Raw genomic sequence first — 25,752 nt, 5'->3', positions numbered from 1 at the left:
TGAAGAAACAAACGTATTTTCTTTTAGGGCCACACGTTAAGGGCAATGAAGGAGGTGTTACATATTTCTGATACTCCAAGTACCACAAAAAAGGGTATTATGTGTGAGGTGAAAAAACTACCTGTAGTTTTTCCTGAATCAGATAAATTAAATGAAGTGTGTGATGATGCGTGGGTTTCCCCCGATAGAAAATTATTGGCGGTATACCCTTTCCCGCCAGAAGTTAAGGCGCGGTGGGAAACACCCCTCAGGGTGGATAAGGCGCTCACACGCTTATCAGAACAAGTGGCGGTACCATCTACGGATAGGGCCGTACTTAAGGAGCCAGCTGATAGGAGGCTGAAAAATATCCTAAAAAGTATACACACACATGCTGGTGTTATACTGCGACCAGCGATCGCCTCAGCCTGGATGTGCAGAGCTGAGGTGGCTTGGTCGGATTCCCTGACTAAAAATATTGATACCTTTGACAGGGACAGTATTTTATTGACTATAGAGCATTTAAAGGATGCATTTCTATATATGCGAGATGCGCAGAGGGATATTTGCACTCTGGCATCAAGAGTAAATGCGATGTCCATATCTGCAAGAAGATGTTTATGGACACGACAGTGGTCAGGTGATGCAGATTCCAAACGGCACAAAGATGTATTGCCGTATAAAGGGGAGGAGTTATTTGGGGTCGGTCCATGGGACCTGGTGGCCAGGGCAACTGCTGGAAAATCCACCGTTTTTTACCCTAAGTCACATCTCTGCAGAAAAAGACACCGTCTTTTCAGCCTCAGTCCTTTCGTCCCTATAAGAGTCATATCTGCCCAGGGATAGAGGAAAGGGAAGAAGACTGCAGCAGGCAGCCCATTCCCAGGAACAGAAGCCCTCCACCGCTTCTACCAAGTTCTCAGCATGACGCTGGGACCGTACAGGACCCCTGGATCCTACAAGTAGTATCCAAGGGGTACAGATTGGAATGTCGAGAGGTTTCCCCCCTCGCAGGTTCCTGTAGTCTGCTGTACCAATGTCTCCCTCCGACAGGGAGGCAGTATTGAAAACAATTCACAAGCTGTATTCCCAGCAGGTGATAATAAAATTACCCCTCCGACAACAAGGAAAGGGGTATTACTCCACACTATATGGTGGTACTGAAGGCTAGGTGAGACCTATTCTAAATCTGAAAAATGTGAACACTTACAAGGGTTCAAATCCAGATAGAGTCACTCAGAGCAGTGATAGCAAAGAACAAGGGGACTATATGGTGTCCCGGGACATCAGGGATGCTTACCTCCATGTCCCAAAATTTGCCTTTTCTCACCAAGGGTACCTCAAGTTCGTGGTACAGAACTGTCACTATCAGTTTCAAGACGATGCCGTTGGATTGTCCAAGGCACCCCGGGGTCCTTACCAAGGTAATGACCGAAAGGAGGATTCGTCTTCAAAGAAAATGGACGACCTCCTGATAAGAACAAGGTCCAGAGAACAGTTGGAGGTCGGAGTAGCACTATCTCAAGTAGTTCTACGACAGCACGGGTGGATTCTAAATATTCCAAAACCGCAGTTGTTCCGACGACACGTCTGCTGGTCCTAGGGATGATTTTGGACACAGTCCAGGAAAAGGTGTTTCTCCCAGAGGAGAAAGCCAGGGAGTTATCCGAGCTAATCGGGATCCTCCTAAAACCAGGAGAAGTGTCAGTGCATCATTGCACAAGAGTCCTGGTAAAAAATGGTGGCTTATTACGAAGCGCTTCCATTCGGCAGATTTCACGCAAAAACTCTTCAGTGGGATCAGCTGGACAAATGGTCCGGATCGCATCTTCAGATGCATCAGCGGATAACCCTATATCCAAGGACAAGGGTGTCTCTCCTGTGGTGATTACAGAGTGCTCATCTTCTAGAGGGCCGCAGATTCGGCATTCAGGATTGGATGCTCGTGACCACGGAGGCCAGCCTGAGAGGCTGGGGAGCAGTCACACAAGGAGTGTGATCAAGTCTGGAGAATTCTCTCCACATAAATATACTGGAGCTAAGAGCAAATTTATAATGCTCTAAGCTTAGCAAGACCTCTGCTTCAAGGTCAGCCGGTATTGATCCAGTGGGATAACATCACGGCAGTCGCCCACGTAAACAGAAAGGGCGGCACAAGAAGCAGGAGGGCAGTGGCAAAACTGCAAGGATTTTTCGCTAGGCGGAAAATCATGTGATAGCACTGTCAGCAGTGTTCATTCCGGGAGTGGACGACTGGGAAGCAGACTTCCTCAGCAGGCACGACCTCCACCCGGGAGAGTGGGAACTTCATCGGGAAGTTTTCCGCATGATTGGGAACCGTTGGGAAAGACCAAAGGTGGACATGATGGCGTCCCGCCCGAACAAAAAATGGGACAGGTATTGCGCCAGGTCACGAGACCTTCAGGCGATAGCTGTGGACGTCCTGGTAACACCGTGGGTGTAACAGTCGGTGTATGTGTTCCCTCCTCTGCTTCTCATAACCAAGGTATTGAGAATTAAAAGACATAGAGGAGTAAGAACTATACTCGTGGCTCCGGATTGGCCAAGAGGGACTTGGTAACCGGAACTTCAAGAGATGCTCACAGAGGACTAATGGCCTCGGGAGCTAAGAAGGGATTTGCTTTCAGCAAGTACCATGTCTGTTCCAAGAGGAACCGTGGCATCGGCCTTTAAGAAAGGACCTGCTCCAGCAGGGACCTTGTCTGTTCCAAGACTTACCGCGACTGCGTTTGACGGCATGGCGGTTTGAACGCCGGATCCTAAGGGAAAAGGCATTCCGGAAGAGGTCATACCTACCCTGGTCAAAGCCAGGAAGGAGGTGACCGCACAACGTTATCACCACATGTGGTAAAAATATGTTGCGTGGGTGAGGCCAGGAAGGCCCCACGAAAAAATTTCAACTAGGTCGATTTCTGCACTTCCTGCAAACAGGAGTGTCTATGAGCCTCAAATTGGGGTCCATTAAGGTTCAAGTTTCGGCCCTATAGATTTTCTTCCAAAAAGAATTGGCTTCAGTTCCTGAAGTCCAGACGTTTGTCAAGGGAGTATTGCATATACAGCCCTTGTGTGCCTCCAGTGGCACCGTGGGATCTCAACGTAGTGTTGGGATTCCTCAAATCATATTGGTTTGAACCACTCAAATCTGTGGATTTGAAATATCTCACATGGAAAGTGACCATGCTGTTGGCCCTGGCCTCGGCCAGGCGATTGTCAAAATTGGCGGCTTTGTCTTACAAAAGCCCATATTTGATTTTCCATTCGGACAGGGCAGAACTGCGGACTCGTCCCCAGTTTCTTCCTAAGGTGGTGTCAGCGTTTCACCTGAAACAACCTATTGTGGTGCCTGCGGCTACTAGGGACTTGGAGGACTCCAAGTTGCTAGACGTTGTCAGGGCCCTGAAAATATATATATATATATATATATATATATATATATATATAATTCCAGGACGGCTGGAGTCAGAAAGTCTGACTTGCTGTTTATATTGTAGGCACCCAAAAAGCTGGGTGCTCCTGCTTCTAAGCAGACTATTGCTCGTTGGATTTGTAGTACAATTCAGCTTGCACATTCTGTGGCAGGCCTGCCACAGCCAAAATATGTAAATGCCCATTCCACAAGGAAGGTGGGCTCATCTTGGGCGGCTGCCCGAGGGGTCTCGACTTTACAACTTTGCCGAGCAGCTACTTGGTCAGGGGCAAACACGTTTGCTAAATTCTACAAATTTGATACCCTGGCTGAGGAGAACCTGGAGTTCTCTCATTCGGTGCTGCAGAGTCATCCGCACTCTCCCGCCCGTTTGGGAGCTTTGGTATAATCCCCATGGTCCTGACGGAGTCCCCAGCATCCACTAGGACGTTAGAGAAAATAAGATTTTACTTACCGATAAATCTATTTCTCATAGTCCGTAGTGGATGCTGGGCGCCCATCCCAAGTGCGGATTGTCTGCATTACTTGTACATAGTTATTGTTACAAAAAAATCGGGTTATTATTGTTGTGAGCCATCTTTTTTAGAGGCTACTTCATTGTTATCATACTGTTAACTGGGTTCAAATCACAAGTTGTACGGTGTGATTGGTGTGGCTGGTATGAGTCTTACCCGGGATTCAAGATCCTTCCTTATTGTGTACGCTCGTCCGGGCACAGTACCTAACTGAGGCTTGGAGGAGGGTCATAGGGGGAGGAGCCAGTACACACCATGTGATCCTAAAAGCTTGCTTTTGTGCCCTGTCTCCTGCGGAGCCGCTATTCCCCATGGTCCTGACGGAGTCCCCAGCATCCACTACGGACTATGAGAAATAGATTTATCGGTAAGTAAAATCTTATTTTTTAATATTTCACTAATGTATAGAGACATCCTGGATGAAAACCTGCTCCAGAGTGCTCTTGAGCTCAGACTGGGGCGACGGTTCATCTTCCAGCAGGACAACAACCCTAAGCACACAGCCAATATATCAAAGGAGTGGCTTCAGGACAACTCTGTGAATGTCCTTGAGTGGCCCAGCCAGAGGCCAGACTTGAATTCGATTGAACATCTCTGGAGCGATCTGAAAATGGCTGTGCACCGACGCTTCCCATCCAACCTGATGGAGCTTGAGAGGTGCTGCAAAAAGCAATGGGCGAAACTGTCCAAAGATAGGTGTGACTTGAGGCTGTAATTGCTGCCAAAGGTGCATCAACAAAGTATTGAGCAAAGGCTGTGAGTACTTATGTACATGTGATTTCTTTGGTTTTTATTTTTAATAAATTTGCAAAACACTAAAAAAAAAAACCCAACCGACTTCCGGTTCCGGCTCCCATGTGATCGGGAGCCTGGCGTGAGAGCTCCGTTGCTACCCCGGCCAGCACAGCAAACAGCGCCGCGCTCGCGGACGCAAACCCGGCGGTTCCCGCAGCCTCAGTGAGGGGAAGGTCTCCTCCACCATATGGAGAAGTTTCTCACCTCTTCCATGCCGGTAAAGCAGCAAAGATCCCGCTCTGAGCGGCGCCGGGCAGAATCCAATATGGCCGCCGCACTGCGCACACGGGATGGTTCGCAGCTGGATGATGGGTCTCGGCCTGCCTCTACTGACCCTGCAGCCCCAGTCTCATATGAGGATGTCGTGAAAGCTATCAAGGTAACGATGGGGCCCCTCATGGACACACACGCTGCTAAGTTAACGCAGGTGGCACAGGACATTAAGTCTCAGATGAAACAGCTGTCCCAGAGGGTATTAGTCACGGAGCAGAGATTGGGGGAAGTGTTCCAAGATGTAGCAGAATTGAAAACAAATGCTGACACTATGCAGAAATCTTATTACCAAGTTATGAATAAATTAGACGACCTGGAGAACAGATCGAGGAGGAATAACCTCAGGGTCATGGGCCTAGCAAAATCTCTTAAAGGGCCAGACCTATACCGTTTTCTACAGGAGTCTCTTCCGGAGTTGCTGGACATTAAGGATACATGTGCAGACATGGTAGTGGAGAGAGCCCATCGTCTCGGACCGCCCAGGACGGGTCAGAACGCGAGGCCACGTGTGGTGATTTTTCGCTGTTTGAACTTTCTGCATAAAGAGGCTATTTGGTCTGCTTCCAGGAGACACAGAGCTCCGGCATGGGATGGTAGGGACATTCGTCTCTTTCAGGATTACTCTGCAGAAGTCTCCCGAGCCCGCAAGGATTTTTCCCAGATTTGTTCCCGCCTGGTCCAGGAGGGCAAGAAATTTGCACTGTTGTACCCTGCACGATTACGGCTCTTTGAAGGGGACTCATTTCGTGACTTTTCTGTCGGGACACTTATCCTCTCCTGCTTCTCCACGTTCCACATCATAGGCCCTGTGCTGAGAGATTCACGCGTTACTTGATGGAAGGCCTGGAGGTTCCAGATGGGACTGCTTGCATGCCTGCTATTTGTATGGTATCCATATGCGGGGGGAAAAACTGCTTAAGTGATTCTCATCCAGTTTACAAGTACTAAACACCCTCTTTTCCTTAATCTCAGTTTAGTTTGCTCAGTTGGGCTGGGGGGAAGCTGGGATTTTCATTTTTTCATTGAAAGTGGCTATTGACCGGGGTATGCTAGGGGTAAGCATGCCATGTTTGAAGTTAACATTACGGATTGCTAAATGGCTGGAAGTACTTATTTCTTGGATGATGGAGGCGAGTTACAGCCTCCTGTCCTGTTCTGCTTTTTTGTTTCTATATGTTGTTACCCTCTCTGTGTCTTGTCTAGTCCCCCCTGTATGTTTGCTCAAGTAGCGTGGTGGGTGGAGCAGCGGTGGCTGGACCACCATTGCATTTATGTGCTCGTCATTACTTCACTGGGTTTATTTAGATTGGCTGCATGTCGTCTTTAACGATTAGCACATGGAATGTGGGGGGTATTAACTCCCCGGCTAAGAGGAAAAAAATTCTTATGTATCTGAACAAGCTCCGTATGGATATAGCTTTCCTGCAGGAAACGCATCTCCTTCCTCTAGAGATGGCCAAACTTAACACACTTCGGTGGTCAGTGTTGGCCTCGGCCCCATACTCCTCTAAGGCACGGGGGGTAGCCATATTGATTAGACAGTCTCTTTCTTATACTGTTCATTCTGTAAAGGTGGACCCGCAGGGTCGGTATATTATTGCAGACGTCACAGTAGACTGCACACGCCTATTGCTATGTAACATATATGCTCCGAATAATCGCCCCAAAGTGTTTTTTCTAGAAATGCTGAACAAACTGTATGGTCATATAGATTCCAATATTGTGTTAGGGTGGGATTTCAATGTGGTTTCGTCTCATGTTATGGATAGGAATGTGGCTTCCAGTCGGGGGCATAGTGACCCTAAAGTGGGTGTTAAATATATAACCCGCCGGCTGCTGGCGGTGGATGTGTGGAGGGCGTGCTATCCGCTAGAACGGGATTATACTTGCCTGTCAGCTGCATATGGTACGCTCTCCCGCATTGATTACTTGCTGTTATCAGAACATATGTTCCCTAAAGTTATGGATGCTGGGATCGAAGCTATAAGTATTTCGGATCATGCCTTATGTTGGATTAAGCTGGCGGTGCAGGTGGATAAGGGTCCGGTGCGGCAGTGGCGGTTCCCGGCACATCTGGCTAATTAATTGAAATTTTGTAACATGTTGGAGGCGGCATGGCTAGATTATAAGAGTAATAACGCAAGTCATGAGTCCGAGAAGCCTCTGACATTCTGGCAGGCATCTAAACCCGTCATGAGAGGGGTAATTTATGTCTTACTGTGCACACAGGGATAGGCAATTAGACAGCTCATCCTTGGAAGCCCAGGCAAACTTAACGACTTCCTTTCAGAGGTTTAAGCATTCACCTACTCCAACTAATAGGGCTGATTATAATAACAAAAAGGCTGTTTTTGATAATAATCTGAATCACTTAGAAGCCAAGCACACTTTCTATAGGACTGCTTCTGTTCACAGATATGGTAATAAACCGGGTAAATTAATGTCCTTCTTATTGAAAGGGCGCTATTCTTCCTCAGTAATTAAATCCCTCCGCACTAGTGACGGTAGTAGGGTCAGGTCTAATGCCAAAATAACGGAGGTGCTGAGCTCTTTTTACTCCCAACTGTATTCTCAGCCTCCTAGCAATCTGCCCAATAAAGAGGCCTTTTGGACTAATATGAGTTTACCTCAGATGTCTGACAGCCAGGCCTCATCCCTTATGACACCCATCTCGGGGGAGGAGGTGGAGAGGGTGATTAAGGCACTGAAAACTGGAAAGGCGCCGGGACCGGACGGCCTCTCCAATGATTATTAGAAAATCCTAATGCCCCATATCCGGGACACATTACAGGTATCTTTTAATGAATTACTCCCCGGTCCGGCCCTGCCTAGTTTCTTTAACTCAGCGTTCCTCAGGGTGTTGCCGAAGCCTGGCAGGGATCCGGAACTCCTGGAATCTTATAGGCCTATTTCCCTGCTTAATACGGACTATAAGCTGTTTACCAAGATATTAGCTGACAGGTTAAAACTTGTATTGCCCTCCATTGTCCACCCAGATCAGTCGGGATTCATTTGGGGCCGCCAGGCGGTTGTTAATATAAGAAAAGTCTTAACAGTAATGCAGAGGTTACAGTCTTCCTCCGATACGGGCACCAATGCAATCTTATCACTTGACGCCGAAAAGGCATTTGATATGGTGACTTGGGACCATTTATTTGATACCCTACATAGGTTCGGGGCCCCGTCAGCCTTTGTAGAAATGTTGGTCCACCTATACACAGACCCGGCCACGCAAGTATTAGGCAATGGCTATATTTCTTCCCCCTTCTACATCCAGAGAGGCACCCGTCAGGGCTGCCCTCTATCCCCTCTGCTATTCGCCCTGGCCCTGGAGCCACTGGCGATAGCCCTGCGTGGCGCGTCTTCCTTTAGAGGCATTTTGGTGGGCAGGCTGGAGGTTAAGATAGCGTTGTTTGCTGATGATATGTTGCTATTTATCGCTGACCCCAGCAGGTCGATAGGACCTATAGTCTCCATCATTGATGGCTTTGGATCCTTTGCGGGCTACAAGGTTAATCTTTCCAAATCGGAACTCATGCCTCTATCGGGAGATGCGTCCTTCTTTAATAGGCACCCCGATATTGTCCCAGTTCCCTAGGACCCAGAGGGCTCTTAAGTATTTGGGGATAATGATACCCACATCACTGGAACTGTTGTATACAGTTAACGTTGCCCCGGTCCTGGTGGCTGTCCGGGCTCTCCTAGACGGGTGGGTTAATTTGCTCTTGTCCTTGCTGGGAAGGGCCACGGTCCTTAAAAGTGTAGTGTTCCCGAAACTCTCATATATTTTGCAGATGCTGCCATTACGCCTTACAAAAAAAGACTGTAGGTCTGTAAATTCCATGTTCTCTAAATTCTTATGGGGGGGGAGGAAACCAAGGATTTCTTATGCTAAACTTCAGATGCCAAGGGCGAAGGGGGGGCTGGGGATTCCAGACCTGGAAGCGTTTAGTAGAGCAGTGATGTTCCGCTATGTCACAAACTGGTTATGGCAGCGTTCTTGTTTTACCAATTATACATTGGAGGAGGAACTGTTTGCCCCCTTCTCTCCCAGCGCCCACCTTCACACCCCAAGGAACAAGCTGCCGGCATCACTTAAGACGAATATTATCCTTTCAGATACTCATGGAGCCTGGCACTATTCCAATTCAAAATTACATAGAAACCCGGCCTCCTCCCGTTACACAACTTTCTGGGGGAATCCCTGCTTCAGTCCTGGGTTGGAAAATGCTAACTTTAAGCAGTGGCGGGAGCGGGGACTTTCGTCTATTAGAGACGTATTTGACCCTGGTGGAAGGCATATGCTCTCCTTTGAGGAATTAAAGTCCAAATATGGTATAGCAAACTCAAATTTTTATATGTACCTGCAAGCCCGACATTTTGTCATTACTATGGCTGTCCCTATGACCTCGCCAGACAAACAGGATCCGATAGCCACTCTCCTCATTCTCACGAATGCCTCTGCTTATCGTTTATCTTATTATTATGACCATTTACGGGTGATACAGACGGAAAAGCTATGGAAACGTACGGTTTCTAATTGGGAGGGGGATGTACCGGACTTCCCGGCGCAACCAATTCTACTGAAATCCTGTCAGTATACATTTAAATATCTACACTCTGCTCAGCTTCAGGAAGTGTACTTTAAGTTATTACACAGGGCTTATATAGCCCCGGCCCAAAGAGTGCATATGATCCCGGATGGGAATAGTGAATGTTTAAAATGCCACATGTCAAGGGCCTCTTTTTTCATTGTTTTTGGACATGGAAGATTGCTACGTTTTGGAACAAAGTTATTGTATTTATTAATAGAACTCTCTCATTGGGGGTCGCCAGAGACCCCATAGCTTGTTTATGCAACTGTTTTGAGGGTTGGCCTCTTGGCCCGGATAGGAAGCGAGTTACGCCCATTCTCACGGTCATCCTCATGGTGGCTAACAAGGTTATTTTGAACCATTGGACGAAGAAGTCATCTCCCTCTTTGGGGGAATTAAAAAATGTTCTTTGACGGGTTCTCTACTTCGAGCGCCAAGCCACCTTGCCAGACATTGAGAGGGGAGTCGCTCGCTTTTACTCGAAATGGGAGCCTTACATTGACAGTCTAGACATAGATACACAGGGCCATATTGAAAGGCTCTTTGAAAATACCTCCTGGGTTCTTCACAAACATGTAGATGCTAATTGATATGAGTTGATACTTTGCTGTATTGAGGTTGATGGGCACATGGAATGGGGTAATGTATGTATGCCACGCGACTAAGGAGTAAATTGTCTTGTCTCCCCCTTCCCTTCTCCCTTCTTGTGTTCTCCCTTATTATTTTATGATGTTTATAAGTGGGTGATGACAGTTTACAGTGTATAAGTATAGGATATGCGAAATTAAGTGGTATGAGTTGCAAGGCACAGAGACACTCGCAGTTCTGTTAATGCTGAAATGTATGTATGTATCTTTGCCATTCCTATATTTTTCCATTTTGAATCACCACTGTATGTAAAATTTTATATTATAAAAATGAGAAAATAAAAACCGTTTTACAAAAAAAAAAAACCAACCTTTTTTTCACGTTGTCATTATGGGGTATTGTGTGTAGAATTTTGAGGAGAAAAATGAATTTATTCCATATTGGAATAAGGCTGTGACATAACAAAATGTGGAAAAAGTGAAGCGCTATGAATACTTTCCGGATGCTCTGTATTCACTTGTTATTGCTTGCCCAATGGCAGCTATTGATTTGTTTCTGCCGATAGGAGCGATTAGCATGATTTATTCTCGCAGACTCCTGAGGTGGCAAGCCAGAAATCAGCCTAAATTCCTGGTTTTGGGCGTGCTAACCTGGACATTAGACACGTAAACCTGAACTATTTGGGACATGACGTGCAAAAACAAATAAAATAGAATTTCGCCCCATCCGTTTAGACGGGGGATAAGGTGCAATTGGTGCGCAAAAACAACTGAATTAGCCCCATGGTGTAGAAAAATATGTAATGATAAAAGACAATATAAGTGTCATCAGCTAGAGGATATACCAAACTGTTTTTTTGAGAAGCCCGATTATATGTCCCAAATCATATGTGGTATCCTTTTACAAAGAGTCACTCGTGGCAAACTGTATCATGTTCCTGTATAAATATATATAACTGGCAGCACACAAGCCTTTTCATACGATTCACGTGTACTGCAAAGGACAGAGTGAGCGGCAACTAGATTTCTACATACAGAACTGAGGGACTATTCATTCAGGCAGTTTGTGCATGACCAGCTTTGTGCCTGCCCCTTCTCAGGGGTTTACTCTACAGAGGAGCTGTTTGTTCTGGTTAGGTTTCTTTACAGTGAGACTACTGTACATCAGAGTTTGCCATGAGTGAATTCTGCCAATGTTATGCTATTATATTGTGTCTTTAATGGTCTATATATTTTTCTACAATAACCATTTTTGTGTTGAGTCACCGATTTCTTTGCTTAGTATTAGTATTATGTGCATGATTATAGTAGTCTTGTTTAAATTGATAAAATAACAGTTTATAGTTCTTCCTGGCTTTGTCATGATTTTAAGTCTACCTCCCATCTATCCTTACATTGTGCCTAATTCAGACCTGATCGCAGCAGCAAATTTGATAGCTAATGGACAAAACCATTTGCACTGCAGGGGGGGGGCAGATATAAGGTGCAGAGAGAGTTAGATTTGGGTGGGGTGTGTTCAAACTGAAATCTAAATTGCAGTGTAAAAATAAAGCAGCCAGTATTTACCCTGCACAGAAACAAAATAACCTACACAAATCTCTCTGCAAATGTTATCTGCCCCATCTGCAGTGCACATGGTTTTTGCCCATTAGCTAACAGTTGCTGCTGCGATCAGGTCTGACTTAGGCCCTTTGTTAGAGCATCCACAAAGAAGGGCAGAGCTTAGCTCAAAATTTGAAGTGTTTGGGCAGATAGGGTCTGGGGCTTATTTTGTTATAATATTGCATGTATAAATGCAGTGTACTCTGTCTCACTGTGACTTGAGAGTTGCAGATCTCTCGAGCTCTGCTCAGTTGTGGCTGGAAATCTGGCCTGTAGTCTGGGAACAGTAACCTTTGACTAAAACCTTGTTTGCATTCTTCAGCTTCTGCAACCTCATTTGGGCAGTGTATGAATTTTTTTTAATAACCTATTTTCTCTAAAGTCCTAGTGGATACTGGGGAACTGAACTTTAGTACCATGGGGTATAGATCGGGTCCACTGGAGCCTGGCACTTTAAAAACCTTTAGTGTGTATGTGTGTGCTGGCTCCTCCCCTCTATGCCCCTCCTACCAGACTCAGTTTAAAAAAATGTGCCCAAGGAGCCGGGTGCATTTCTCTGGAGCTCCAGAGAGTTTCCTTTTATTTTTTATTTTAGTTCTTTATTTTCAGTTAGTACTTGTTGGCAACCATTCTACCTGCTTCGTGGGACTTAGATGGGGGACCGAACCAACCTCTTGAGGGTTAATGGTTGGTAATCCCAGTTGACAGGACACTGAGCTCCTGAGGTGCTGTTTAACACACCATACTGTGTGTGCCCACGCCAGCAGCTAGCCGCCACCCTCTAACAGATGCCGAAGATCGTCAGTTGCGGTGAGTGTTAACACCGGGGTCCCGGTTAGCGGGTCCCTGATGCGGTTTGGCGGCATGTCAAGTAGCGGTCACGGGCCACAAGCTGCGGTGCCTGCCGCGGATTACACTGGCTCAGCGGGCTTATGCTCCACAGTGCTCACTGTCATTAGGCTTTGTGTGTACTGTTTATGCTAATTCAGCCAGTATATGCATTAGTGGGACCGAGCGCCATTACAGGGGCGGGGCTTCCCGGAGAGCGGGACCAGAGGCGGGAAGGCGCCATTTCCTGCTGCTGCGGATCATCAAGGCTGCATGCACGCTGCTCCTCCAGGGACCCACGCTATTGCAGACTCTGTACTGGTACCAGGGGCTCATAGCACGGGGGAGAGCACATCAGCGGTAGCGCCGCTGCACATCTATAAGGTGATGCACATATTTTCACACTGCGCTGCTGTGTTCTGTGTACTAGTCTCCATTTCTCTGTGTCACTCCAGGGTCTCTCTAGGGTCTGTGTGGAGGTGTTTTTTTCAGTGAGTTGCACTGTACTACAGTTGTATACAATATGTCTGTTGACATGGTTATATGTTCTGCTTGTAACTCTACCCCTTCTTCAGCGGGGTCACTCATGTGTGAACAGTGCTCCTTATCTCCACAGGGACACAGTCTACAAGCACCTGACTGGCTAGATACTTTTAAAAGCATGATTCAGAATGTGAATTGAGAATTATCTGCAGCTAAAAAGGAGAGACAGGTGTTAAAACAGTCTATTGATTGTATGTCCAAAGCAGCAGATACCAGAAAGCCTTCTCAGCCCCCTCTGTTGGTTTCACATAAACGCTCGCTGCCACAGGTGCTTCAATCTGATTAGCCTGATGTGGATGATGATGATATGGATGAGGACAGCTCTCTGTCCCCCGGGGTGGAGGCCCTTATTTATGCTGTAAGATAGGTTCTTCACATACCAGATCAGGAAGCAGAACCAGATGAGGAGTTGTACTTTAATGTTAGTCCAAGACCTCAGCCACTTTTCCGGTGTCTAAGAAATTAAACTCCCTAGCCAAGGAGGCATGGGTAAACCCTGACAACGAATTTAACACTCCTCAGAGGTTCTTATCTACTTTTCCCCTCCCAGCTGAGGACAGGAAGGTATGGGAAAAACCCCCGTCAGTCGATACGTCTGTGTCCAGGCTGTCTAAGAAATTGGTACTGCCAGGGGCTATGGGGGTCATTCCGAGTTGATCACTCGCTAGCAGTTTTTAGCAGCCGTGCAAACGCTGTGCAGCCGAGCTCTGCAAAAACAGTTTGTGCAGTTTCTGAGTAGCTCTGAACCTACTCAGCGCTTGCGATCACTTCAGCCTATTCGTGCCCGGATTTGACGTCATAAACCCGCCCAGCCACGCCTGTGTTTTTACAAACACTCCCTGAAAACGGTCAGTTGACACCCAGAAACGCCCCCTTCCTGTCAATCTTCTAGCGGCCACCAGTGCGAAGAAAAACTTTGCTAGAACCTGAGCACAACCACAAAGGGCTTTGTACCCGTACTTCGTGCATGCGCATTGCGGGCCATACGCATGCGCATAAATGCCATTTTCTCTAACGTCCTAGTGGATGCTGGGAACTCCGTAAGGACCATGGGGAATAGCGGGCTCCGAAGGAGGCTGGGCACTCTAGAAAGATTTATGACTACCTGGTGTGCACTGGCTCCTCCCACTATGACCCTCCTCCAAGCCTCAGTTAGATTTCGTGCCCGGCCGAGGTTGGATGCACACTAGGGGCTCTCCTGAGCCCTTAGAAAGAAAGTATAGTTTTAGGTTTTTTATTTTCAGTGAGACCTGCTGGCAACAGGCTCACTGCAGCGAGGGACTAAGGGGAGAAGAAGCGAACTCGCCTGCTTGCAGCCGGATTGGGCTTCTTAGGCTACTGGACACCATTAGCTCCAGAGGGATCGACCGCAGGCCCAGTCCTTGGTGTTCGGTCCCGGAGCCGCGCCGCCGTCCCCCTTACAGAGCCAGAAGCAAGAAGAGGTCCGGAAAAACGGCGGCAGAAGACATCAGTCTTCACCAAGGTAGCGCACAGCACTGCAGCTGTGCGCCATTGCTCCTCATGCACACTTCACACTCCGGTCACTGAGGGTGCAGGGCGCTGGGGGGGGGGCGCCCTGAGCTGCAATAAAAACACCTTGGCTGGCAAAAATACCACAATATATAGCCCCAGAGGCTATATATGTGGAAAATACCCCTGCCAGAATCCAGAAAAAAGCGGGAGAATAAGCCGCGGAAAAGGGGCGGAGCTATCTCCCTCAGACACACTGGCGCCATTTCTCCTTCACAGATCCGCTGGAAGGAAGCTCCCTGGCTCTCCCCTGCAGTCTACACTACAGAACAGGGTAAAAACAGAGAGGGGGGGCACTAAATTTGGGCGCTATATATATATATATATATATATATATATATATATATATATAATATTAAAAGCAGCTATAGGGGACATAACTCAGTTAGTCCCTGCATTATATAGCGCTCTGGTGTGTGCTGGCATACTCTCACTCTGTCCCCCCAAAGGGCTTTTGTGGGTCCTGTCCTCATTCGGAGCATTCCTTGTGTGTGTGCGGTGTGTCGGTACGGCTGTGTCGACATGTTTGATGAGGATAATGATGTGGAGGCGGAGCAGATGCCTTTAGAAGGGATGTCACCCCCTGCGGGACAGACACCTGAGTGGATGGGCTTATGGAAAGTAATGAGTGCACGTATAGACTCCTTATATAAAAAAATCGACGACATGCCAAATGTGGGACAGCCGACTTCTCAGCTCGTGCCTGCCCAGGCGTCGCATGGGTCGTCAGGGGCTCTAAAACGCCCGCTACCTCAAGCAGACCCAGATGTCGACACTGATACTGACACCAGTGTCGACGACGATGAGTCAAATCTGATGCCCACTAAGGCCATTCACTGCATGATTGAGGCAATGAAAGAGGTGTTAAACATTTCTGATATAACTACAGGTACCACTAAAAAGGGTATTATGTTTGGAGAGAAAAAACTACCCGTAGTTTTTCCCCCATCAGATGAATTAAATGAAGTGTGTGAAGAAGCGTGGGCTTTCCCTGATAAAAAATTGGTAATTCCTAAGAAGGTACTAATGGCGTTCCCTTTCCCGCCAGAGGATAGGTCACGTTGGGAAACACCCCCTAGAGTGGATAAAGCGCTCACACGTTTGTCTAAAAAGGTGGCACTACCGTCTCCGGATACGGCCGCCCTCAAGGAACCTGCTGATAGAAAGCAGGAGGCGATCCTGAAGTCTGTATATACACACACAGGCATTATACTTAGGCCAGCTATTGCGTCAGCTTGGATGTGCAGTGCAGATAAACTGTCAGAAAATATTGACACATTAGACAGAGACACGATCCTGTTAACCATAGACCATATAAAAGACTCAGTCTTATATATGAGAGATGCACAGAGGGAAATCTGCCGGCTGGCATCTAAAGTAAGTGCATTGTCCATTTCTGCTAGGAGAGGCTTATGGACTCGCCAGTGGACAGGAGATGCGGATTCAAAAAAGCACATGGAAGTGTTACCATATAAGGGTGAGGAATTATTTGGGGATGGTCTCTCGGACCTAGTTTCCACAGCAACGTCTGGGAAGTCAGCATTTTTACCCCATGTCCCCTCACAGCCTAAGAAGGCGCCGTTTTATCAGGTTCAGTCCTTTCGGACCCAGAAAAACAGGCGTGGAAAAGGCGGGTCTTTTCTGTCCAGAGGCAGAGGTAGGGGAAAAAGGCTGCAACAAACTGCAGGTTCCCAGGAGCAAAAGTCCTCCCTCGCATCTTCTTCCAAGTCCGCCGCATGACGGTGGGGCTCCACAGGCGGAGCCAGGTACGGTGGGGGGTCGCCTCAAAAATTTCAGCGATCAGTGGGTTTGCTCACAGGTGGATCCCTGGATCCTGCAAATAGTATCTCAGGGGTACAAGCTGGAATTCGAGGCGTCCCCACCCCACCGATTCCTAAAATCTGCCTTGCCGATTGCTCCCTCAGACAGGGAGGCGGTGCTAGCGGCAATTCACAAGCTGTATTCCCAGTAGGTGATAATCAAGGTACCCCTACTTCAACAAGGCCGGGGTTATTATTCCACACTATTTGTGGTACCGAATCCGGACGGTTCGGTGAGACCCATTCTAAATTTGAAATCCTTGAACACATACATAAAGAAATTCAAGTTCAAGATGGAATCGCTCAGGGCGGTTATTGCAAGCCTGGACGAGGGGGATTACATGGTATCCCTGGACATCAAGGATGCTTACTTGCATGTCCCCATTTACCATCCTCACCAGGCGTACCTCAGATTTGTGGTACAGGATTGCCATTACCAATTTCAGACGCTGCCGTTTGGACTGTCCTCGGCACCGAGGGTATTTACCAAGGTTATGGCGGAAATGATGATACTCCTTCGAAGAAAGGGAGTTTTAATTATCCCGTACTTGGACGATCTCCTAATAAAAGCGAGGTCCAAGGAACAGTTGTTGGTGGGAGTAGCACTATCTCAGGAAGTGCTGCACCAGCACGGCTGGATTCTGAATATCCCAAAGTCACAGCTGGTTCCGACGACACGGCTACTGTTCCTGGGTATGATTCTGGATACAGTCCAGAGAAAAGTGTTTCTCCCGGAGGAGAAAGCCAGGGAGTTGTCATCTCTAGTCAGAGACCTCCTGAAACCAAAACAGGTATCAGTGCATCACTGCATGCGGGTCCTGGGAAAGATGGTGGCTTCTTACGAAGCAATTCCCTTCGGCAGGTTCCATGCCAGAATCTTTCAGTGGGACCTGTTGGACCAGTGGTCCGGATCGCATCTTCAGATGCATCGCTTAATAACCCTGTCTCCAAGAACCAGGGTGTCTCTACTGTGGTGGCTGCAGAGTGCCCATCTTCTAGAGGGCCGCAGGTTCGGCATACAGGACTGGGTCCTGGTGACCACGGATGCCAGCCTTCGAGGCTGGGGGGCAGTCACACAGGGAAGAAACTTCCAAGGACTATGGTCGAGTCAGGAGACTTCCCTTCACATAAATATTCTGGAACTAAGGGCCATCTACAATGCCCTAAGTCAAGCAAAATCCCTGCTCCTACACCAGCCGGTGCTGGTCCAGTCAGACAACATCACGGCAGTCGCCCATGTAAATCGACAGGGCGGCACAAGAAGCAGGATGGCGATGGCAGAAGCCACAAGAATTCTCCGATGGGCGGAGAATCATGTACTAGCACTGTCAGCAGTGTTCATTCCGGGAGTGGACAACTGGGAAGCAGACTTCCTCAGCAGACACGAGCTCCACCCGGGAGAGTGGGGACTTCACCCAGAAGTCTTCCAGATGCTGGTAAACCGTTGGGAAAAACCACAGGTGGACATGATGGCGTCCCGTCTCAACAAAACGTTAAAAAGATATTGCGCCAGGTCAAGGGACCCTCTGGCGATAGCTGTGGACGCTCTAGTGACACCGTGGGTGTACCAGTCGGTTTATGTGTTCCCTCCTCTGCCTCTCATTCCAAAGGTATTGAGAATAATTAGAAAGCGAGGAGTAAACACGATTCTCGTGGTTCCGGATTGGCCAAGACGAGCGTGGTACCCGGAACTTCAAGAGATGCTCTCAGAGGACCCGTGGCCTCTACCGCTCAGACAGGACCTGCTACAACAGGGGCCCTGTCTGTTCCAAGACTTACCGCGGCTGCGTTTGACGGCATGGCGGTTGAACACCGGATCCTAAAGGAAAAGGGTATTCCGGAAGAAGTCATTCCTACGCTTATTAAGGCCAGGAAAGATGTTACGGCAACGCATTATCACCGCATATGGCGAAAATATGTTGCATGGTGCGAGGCCAATAAGGCCCCAACAGAGGAATTTCAACTAGGTCGATTTCTGCATTTCCTGCAAGCAGGAGTGGATATGGGCCTAAAACTAGGCTCCATTAAAGTACAGATCTCGGCTCTGTCGATTTTCTTTCAAAAAGAACTAGCTTCAGTACCTGAAGTTCAGACTTTTGTAAAAGGAGTGCTGCATATTCAGCCCCCGTTTGTGCCTCCAGTGGCACCTTGGGATCTCAACGTGATGTTGAGTTTCTTAAAATCACATTGGTTTGAGCCACTTAAAACCGTGGATCTGAAATATCTCACGTGGAAAGTGGTCATGTTATTAGCCTTGGCTTCAGCCAGGCGAGTGTCAGAATTGGCGGCTTTATCATGTAAAAGCCCTTATCTGATTTTCCATATGGATAGGGCAGAGTTGAGGACTCGTTCCCAATTTCTCCCTAAGGTGGTGTAGGCGTTTCACCTGAACCAGCCTATTGTGGTGCCGGCGGCTACTAGTGATTGGAGGACTCCAAGTTGCTAGACATTGTCAGGGCCCCGAAAATATATATTTCCAGGACGGCTGGAGTCAGAAAATCTGACTCGCTGTTTATCCTGTATGCACCCAACAAACTGGGTGCTCCTGCTTCTAAGCAGTCTATTGCTCGCTGGATTTGTAGTACAATTCAGCTTGCACATTCTGTGGCAGGCATACCACAGCCAAAATCTGTAAAGGCCCATTCCACAAGGAAGGTGGGCTCATCTTGGGCGGCTGCCCGAGGGGTCTCGGCTTTACAACTTTGCCGAGCAGCTACTTGGTCAGGGGCAAATACGTTTGCAAAATTCTACAAATTTGATACCCTGGCTGAGGAGGACCTGGAGTTCTCTTATTCGGTGCTACAGAGTCATCCGCACTCTCCCGCCCGTTTGGGAGCTTTGGTATAATCCCCATGGTCCTTACGGAGTTCCCAGCATCCACTAGGACGTTAGAGAAAATAAGAATTTACTCACCGGTAATTCTATTTCTCGTAGTCCGTAGTGGATGCTGGGCGCCCATCCCAAGTGCGGATTGTCTGCAATACTTGTATATAGTTATTGTTAACTAAAGGGTTATTGTTGAGCCATCTGTTGAGAGGCTCAGTTGTTTTCATACTGTCAAACTGGATATAGTATCACGAGTTGTACGGTGTGATTGGTGTGGCTGGTAAGAGTCTTACCCGGGATTCTAAATCCTTCCTTATTATGTCTGCTCGTCCGGGCACGGTGTCCTAACTGAGGCTTGGAGGAGGGTCATAGTGGGAGGAGCCAGTGCACACCAGGTAGTCATAAATCTTTCTAGAGTGCCCAGCCTCCTTCGGAGCCCGCTATTCCCCATGGTCCTTACGGAGTTCCCAGCATCCACTACGGACTACGAGAAATAGAATTACCGGTGAGTAAATTCTTATTTTTTCACCTGAACGCTGCGCTGCGAAAATCGTCAGCGAGTGATCAACTCGGAGTGACCCCCCTATATCCTTTAAAGACCCTGCTGACCATAAAATTGAGACCACTCTCAAGGCAATATACACGGCAACGGGCGTGGCACAGCGCCCCACAATAGTTTGTGGGTGGATTTTTAGGGCAGTAGTTAAGTATTATTAATGGATTAGACACTCTGCCCCAGGATGAGGTCATTACTGCAACACATATAGGATGGTGCAAATTTTATGAGTGAGGCTATAGAGGAATTGTGTAAGATAAATGGCCGCACTACTGCTATGGCAGTTTCGGCATGCAGAGCTCTGTGGTTACGTCAATGGTCAGCGAACACGGATTCCAAAAAGGGTGTAGAAAATCTTCCCTTTACAGGTGATGCCTTGTTTGGGGACAAATTAAATAAATGGATCTCCCAGGCAACGGCGGGTAAGTCTACCTATCTGCCGTCTGCTGCGCCACCTGCTAGACGTTCTTACACAGGACCCTCCTTGCAGTCCTTTCGTGTGGCAAGTTTCAGAGGCAGGGGTCAAGGGGGTCTCCACCACTCTGAGAGGATCTCGTGGTAAGTCCCGTAAACCTGCAACTGCTGCTTCCCTGGACCAGACCACCGGATCCCCTGCCGCGTGACAGTTGACCCCAGCAGCAAGGCTACTTTCAGGTAGTTGCTCGCCTTCAACACTTCGCCCGGGATCCTTGGGTGAAGGATATAATTTCCCAGGGATACCAGTTGGAATTTCAAGCGTTTCCTCCTCACAGATTTTTCAAATTGGGCTTACCAGTTTTGCCCGCAGCAAAAGTTACCTTGCAAGAGGCTATTCAAAAACGTTTGCGGACAGGGGTGGTGGTTCCGGTACCTCCTCCATTACACAACAGGGGTTTTTACTCCAGTCTTTTTGTCGTTCCAAAACCAAATGGTTCGGTTCGACCCATCTTAAACTTGAAGTCTCTAAACCCCTAACTGCGGGTGTTCAAATTCAAGATGGAATCCCTGCGGGCAGTGGGGTTCGGTCTGGAAGAGGGGGAATTCCTGGTATCTCTAGATGTCAAGGATGCTTACCTACACATTCCCATGTGGTCACCTCATCAGGCTTACCTCAGGTTCGCCATCTTGGACGACCATTTCCAGTTTCAGGTCTTGCCCTTTGGCCTACAAACAATTAGAGGTGAATCTCACCCCAACTCCCGGCGCAAATTAGCCAATGATATTTAATTAGATATCAGCTGCACACACTTAAAGGATTAGCTAGATCCTCAAACAAACTGAAACAAAGAAAAAGGGAGGAGTGGTGCGCTTCATGTATTAACCGCTGACCGCAAAGTTCCCACCTATGCGCTACATTGTATCTTCAGTGCGCAGCCTCAATCACACTACAGGAGCGCACAGCCAATCAGGAGAGTGCCACGACGTGGCGCTCCCTGATTGGCTGAAGGGACCCTCTTTGACAGGCGTTAGGGTGGGTCCCAGCAGTCGGGGAAAGGGGTCCCATGTGTAAACATGGGATCCCTTTCAGTGCGTGGTTCGGCTTTTTCGTTTTTTTTTTTTGCCAAGTACGTGGATTACAAAGAGGACAGAAGCTACCCTGGATTATGTGAGTATAATTTTTTTCTCAGTTACCCCGTGGAGTCTACATGGAGAAGTGGACCGAGCCTCGTGTGAACATAGGTAAGTATGTATGTATGTAGGTGTGCATGTATGTAATAAAGTTTTACTGTCACGGTGTGTGTGTCCTGTTTTTTGTTGGGTATTTTTTTTTGTATTAGTACTACAGGTACCAGCGAACCCGTTCCCCCCCCCCCCCCCCCGCATGCTGGTACTTGTGGTTCTCCAAGTACCAGCTTGCGGGGGAGGCTTACTGGGACTTGTAGTACTGCTACAAAAAACAAAATTCTATTTTTTTCACAAGGCTATCAGCCCCCCCATCCGCCGCCCTTGGATGGGGGGGGGAGACAGCCTCGTGCTTCACCCCTGGCCCTTGGGTGGCTGGAGGGGGGGACCCCTTGATTTAAGGGGTTCCCACTCCTCCGGCCAGGGGTGACTAGTTAGTGATTTAATGCCAGGGCCGCAGGGACCAAGATAAAAGTGTCCCCCGGCTGTGGCATCTCTTTGACTAGTGGAGTCCGGTGCTGGTTCCAAAAATACGGGGGACCCCTACGCTTTTTGTCCCCCGTATTTTTGGCACTAGGACCAGGCGCAGAGCCCGGTGCTGGTTGATCAAGTATGGGGGAACCCCTGTCATTTTTCCCCCCATATTTTTTCCAACCAGTACCGGCTCAAAGAGCCCGAGGCTGGTTATGCTTAGGAGGGGGGACCCCACGCAATTTTTTTCAGATTTAAAAACAACTTAAACACCTTTTTAAGGTACACAATGAAGCCCTGCACGGATCTCACAGATCCGGCCGGGATTCCTTGTGTATTGTCAGGCAGTGTTTTACTCATCACTCCCGTAAAACACTGCCTGACATTACGAATCACATCGACATCGGAAAATACGAATTTGGAAAAGTCGGCAGCTTAGTGAATGACCGTATCAGGATTCAAAAAGTTGCAGTAAAATGCACCCGATACCATTCGAGATCAAACACCCTTAAAAACGGCAAAAACACGAATCTATATACCCCAGTGTCTCAAAAGATGTTTCTTCTGTTTCTTCTGAGGCCTTGGCTATCCCGGCTGTGGCCCGCTCAGTGCTCCGTCCCTGCAAGGTATCCATACATCTTTGCATCCGCTTGCTGGGCAGGATGATTGCTGCTTACGAGGCAATCCAATACTGCAGATTTCATGCCCGGCCATTTCAGCTGGATCTGCTGTACAAATGGCCTGGGGTCTCACCTTCACATGCATCAGGAAGTGTCCTTATCTCCGAAAGCCCGGATTTCTCTGTTATGGTGGCTACAAGTTCCTCACCTGGTAGAAGGCGGGAATTTCAATACCCACTCGTGGATTCTACTGCCAACGGATCCCAGCCTCCGGGATTGGGGGCTCTGACCCAAGGGGCCCAGATCCAGGGATATGGTCAATTCAGGAATCTGCTCTGCCGATAAACATCCTGGAACTCGGAGCAATTTACAATGATCTTCTGCAAGCTTCCCATCTCCTGAAGGATCAGGCGACCCAGGTTCAATCGGACAACATACATAAACCGACAAGGGGGAACAAGAAGCAGAGCGGCGATGCGAGAAGTGTCAAAAATACACTTCTGGGCAGAGGCCAACGCAAGGGCCATCTCAGCCATATTCATTCCAGGAGTGGACAACAGGGAAGCTGACTTCCTCAGCAGACACGACCTCCTTCTGGGGGAATGGGGCCTACATCCGCAGGTGTTTCAACAATTAATTCACCGGTGGGGCTGTCCACAGATAGATCTGATGGCTTCTCGTCTCAACAAGAAGCTTGGCCGTTACTGTTCCAGAACAAGGTATCCGCAGGCTGTAGCAGTGGACGCACTGACAACACCATGGATGTACCAGTTGGTGTACCTGTTCCCTTCTCTACTGCTAATCCCAAGTGTTCTCAAAAGACTAAGAAGGGAAAGCGTTCAAGCAATTCTAATTGCCCCAGATTGGCCTCGGCGGGCGGTACCGAGTACCGCCCCGAATTGGCCTCGGCGGTACTCGGACCTCCTAACCATGGCTCTGGAGGATCCCTGGCCTCTGAAGCTTTAAAAGGATCTTCTTCAACGAGGTCCGTTCGTCTATCCAGACTTATAGCGGCTACATTTGACATCTTAGAAGTTGAGAGGGAGATTCTAGCCAGAAAAGGTGGTCCCTCCAGGGTTATTTCCACTATGGTCCAGGTCAGGAAGAGGGTTACGTCACAACATTATCATCGTATCTATTTTCTTCCAAAAACAACTTGCCATGTTGCCGGAAGTACAAACTTTCCTAAAAGGAGTTCTTCATATACAACCGCCCTTCGTACCTCCAGCAGCTCCGTGCGATCTCAATGTGGTTCTGTCCTTTCTTCAATCAGATTGGTTTGAACCCTTACATAGGGTGGACTTGAAATTTCTTACCTGGAAGACGGTGATGTTATTAGCATTGGCGTCTGCCAGACGTGTCTCTGAATTGGGGGCCTCATCCCGTAAGAGCACTTATTTGATATTTCATGAACACAGGGCGGATCTCAGGATCCGACCTCCGTTTTTGCCAAAAGTGGTTTCAGCTTTTCATGTGAATCGACCTATTGTGGTTCCGATGTTGTCTGACGCTTCCGTCGGTCCAGAGTCAGTGGATGTGGTGAGGGCACTGAAGATTTATGTCAAACGGACTGCTCGTCATCGGAAATCTGACTCGCTGTTTGTACTTTATGATGCCACCAAGATTGGTCCACAAAAATGAAAGTTGATAAAATACCGTGCGCCAAATAAAGTACAGTTCCCCAGTATCCACTAGGACGTAAGAGAAAATAGGACTTCAATACCTACCGGTAGTTCCTTTTCTCGTAGTCCGTAGTGGATACTGGGCACCCGCCTCAGTGCTTCGATTCCTGCTTACCTGAGTAAGTGTTTGTTTGGCCCGCTGTTGTGGTCCCCTTCTGTTGTTGGGATAGTTTTGCGATCCTGGTTAGGTTGGTGTTGCTATCCTCTGTTCTGGTTAGCACCCTCCTTTTTCGGTTATGGTTGTGTTCGCTTAGTGCCTCACCGCTGTTGTACCTGTTTTCTTCTCTTGTGGTATGTCCGTCTCCTCGGGCACAGTTTCCTAGACGGAGTCTGGTAGGAGGGGCATAGAGGGAGGAGCCAGCACACACATACACACTCTAAGGGTTTTTAAAGTGCCAGGCTCCAGTGGACCCGATCTATACCCCATGGTACTAAAGTACAGTTCCCCAGTATCCACTAGGACTACGGGAAAAGGAATTACCGGTAGGTTATAAATTCCTATTTTTATTTATAATGATCTTTTTTGGTTTTAACTGAAGTTTTGTCTTTTTCTTTTTTTTACAATGGAACATAATGATGGTATGTTAGCCTTTGATGGTGAATGCATGGCTTCATACAGGAAACTTTTTCCCAAATATGTATCTATATTACAAGAGGATTTTGAAATTATTTCACTTCTATAAAATCACTTAACTTTCTTTTTTTCATAGATTTAGCACTTTTTCTAAGTAGGGATTTTATACTAATGCTTTACAATGCATAATCTATACTGAAAAGGTCATTTGTTAATACTTTTTTTGCAGTTCACGTTCAGAAGTCAGTAACACATTAAAATATTTTAACAATGGAAATTAAATAAGTTACAAATAATATTCCACTGTTTCATTTATTTTCAATTTAGAGTTTGGGCCTTTGACATCTAGATTGTGTCTAGGGCAGTCTACATTGAACTCTTCATCCAAAAGCTCCCCTGCCCTGTCTCCCAGACCACCACCTCCTCTTCAGCCAATTCATGGAAGAACAGACTGGATATCCAAATATGGTGGGCGTAGATAGCAATGTAAAGCACTTCTGTGTTCACAGAGCCAAACGTACAGTGCCTAACTTTTTTTTTTCCCAAGAAGCTACTTTTTTATTTGTTTTTTTCTTTCAAAGCACATTTTGATAACCGATCCTCCATCAGTGATCCTTCATATTGTGTCTTTCTAAACACTGAAATACAGAAGTCACTATGCATGCACACAATATGAAGAGGGAGTAAAAGTATAGGAGGAATACCATGTTACGGTTTTATGAATAGCTATCCACCCCACCAATAGAGCATTTTCCTACTGTGTGGAAGTGGATGAAAGATGGGAAATGGCTTTTCTGTGATCTGGGTAATACCTCATGCAGTGCATGTTGGTAAGACACATAAAGGTTTCTCTTAGTTTAAAAGAATATGCAGTAGTGTTTTAGATGAGAATGTTTGTCATATGGC

General features: G+C 47.6%; 1 protein-coding gene across 6 annotated transcripts in view; it reads left to right on the top strand.

The window, feature by feature from the left end:
• CILK1 (ciliogenesis associated kinase 1) overlaps window positions 1-25,752 on the top strand; it is a 200,203-nt gene that overhangs the window by 171,412 nt on the left and 3,039 nt on the right. For 5 of the 6 annotated variants that reach the window (XM_063916695.1, XM_063916694.1, XM_063916696.1 and 2 more), the window contains one exon: window positions 25,174-25,314. In XM_063916695.1, the coding sequence (XP_063772765.1) occupies window positions 25,174-25,314 (141 nt within the window). Of the gene's footprint in view, window positions 1-25,173; window positions 25,390-25,752 lie in introns of those variants that run through there. The other variant, XM_063916699.1, reaches the window with a different exon arrangement.

The sequence above is a fragment of the Pseudophryne corroboree genome, chromosome 4, assembly GCF_028390025.1.
Source record: "Pseudophryne corroboree isolate aPseCor3 chromosome 4, aPseCor3.hap2, whole genome shotgun sequence".
NCBI lineage: Eukaryota > Metazoa > Chordata > Amphibia > Anura > Myobatrachidae > Pseudophryne > Pseudophryne corroboree.
Note: the sequence above shows the minus strand (reverse complement) of the source record. Positions and strands in the feature narration are given on the sequence as shown.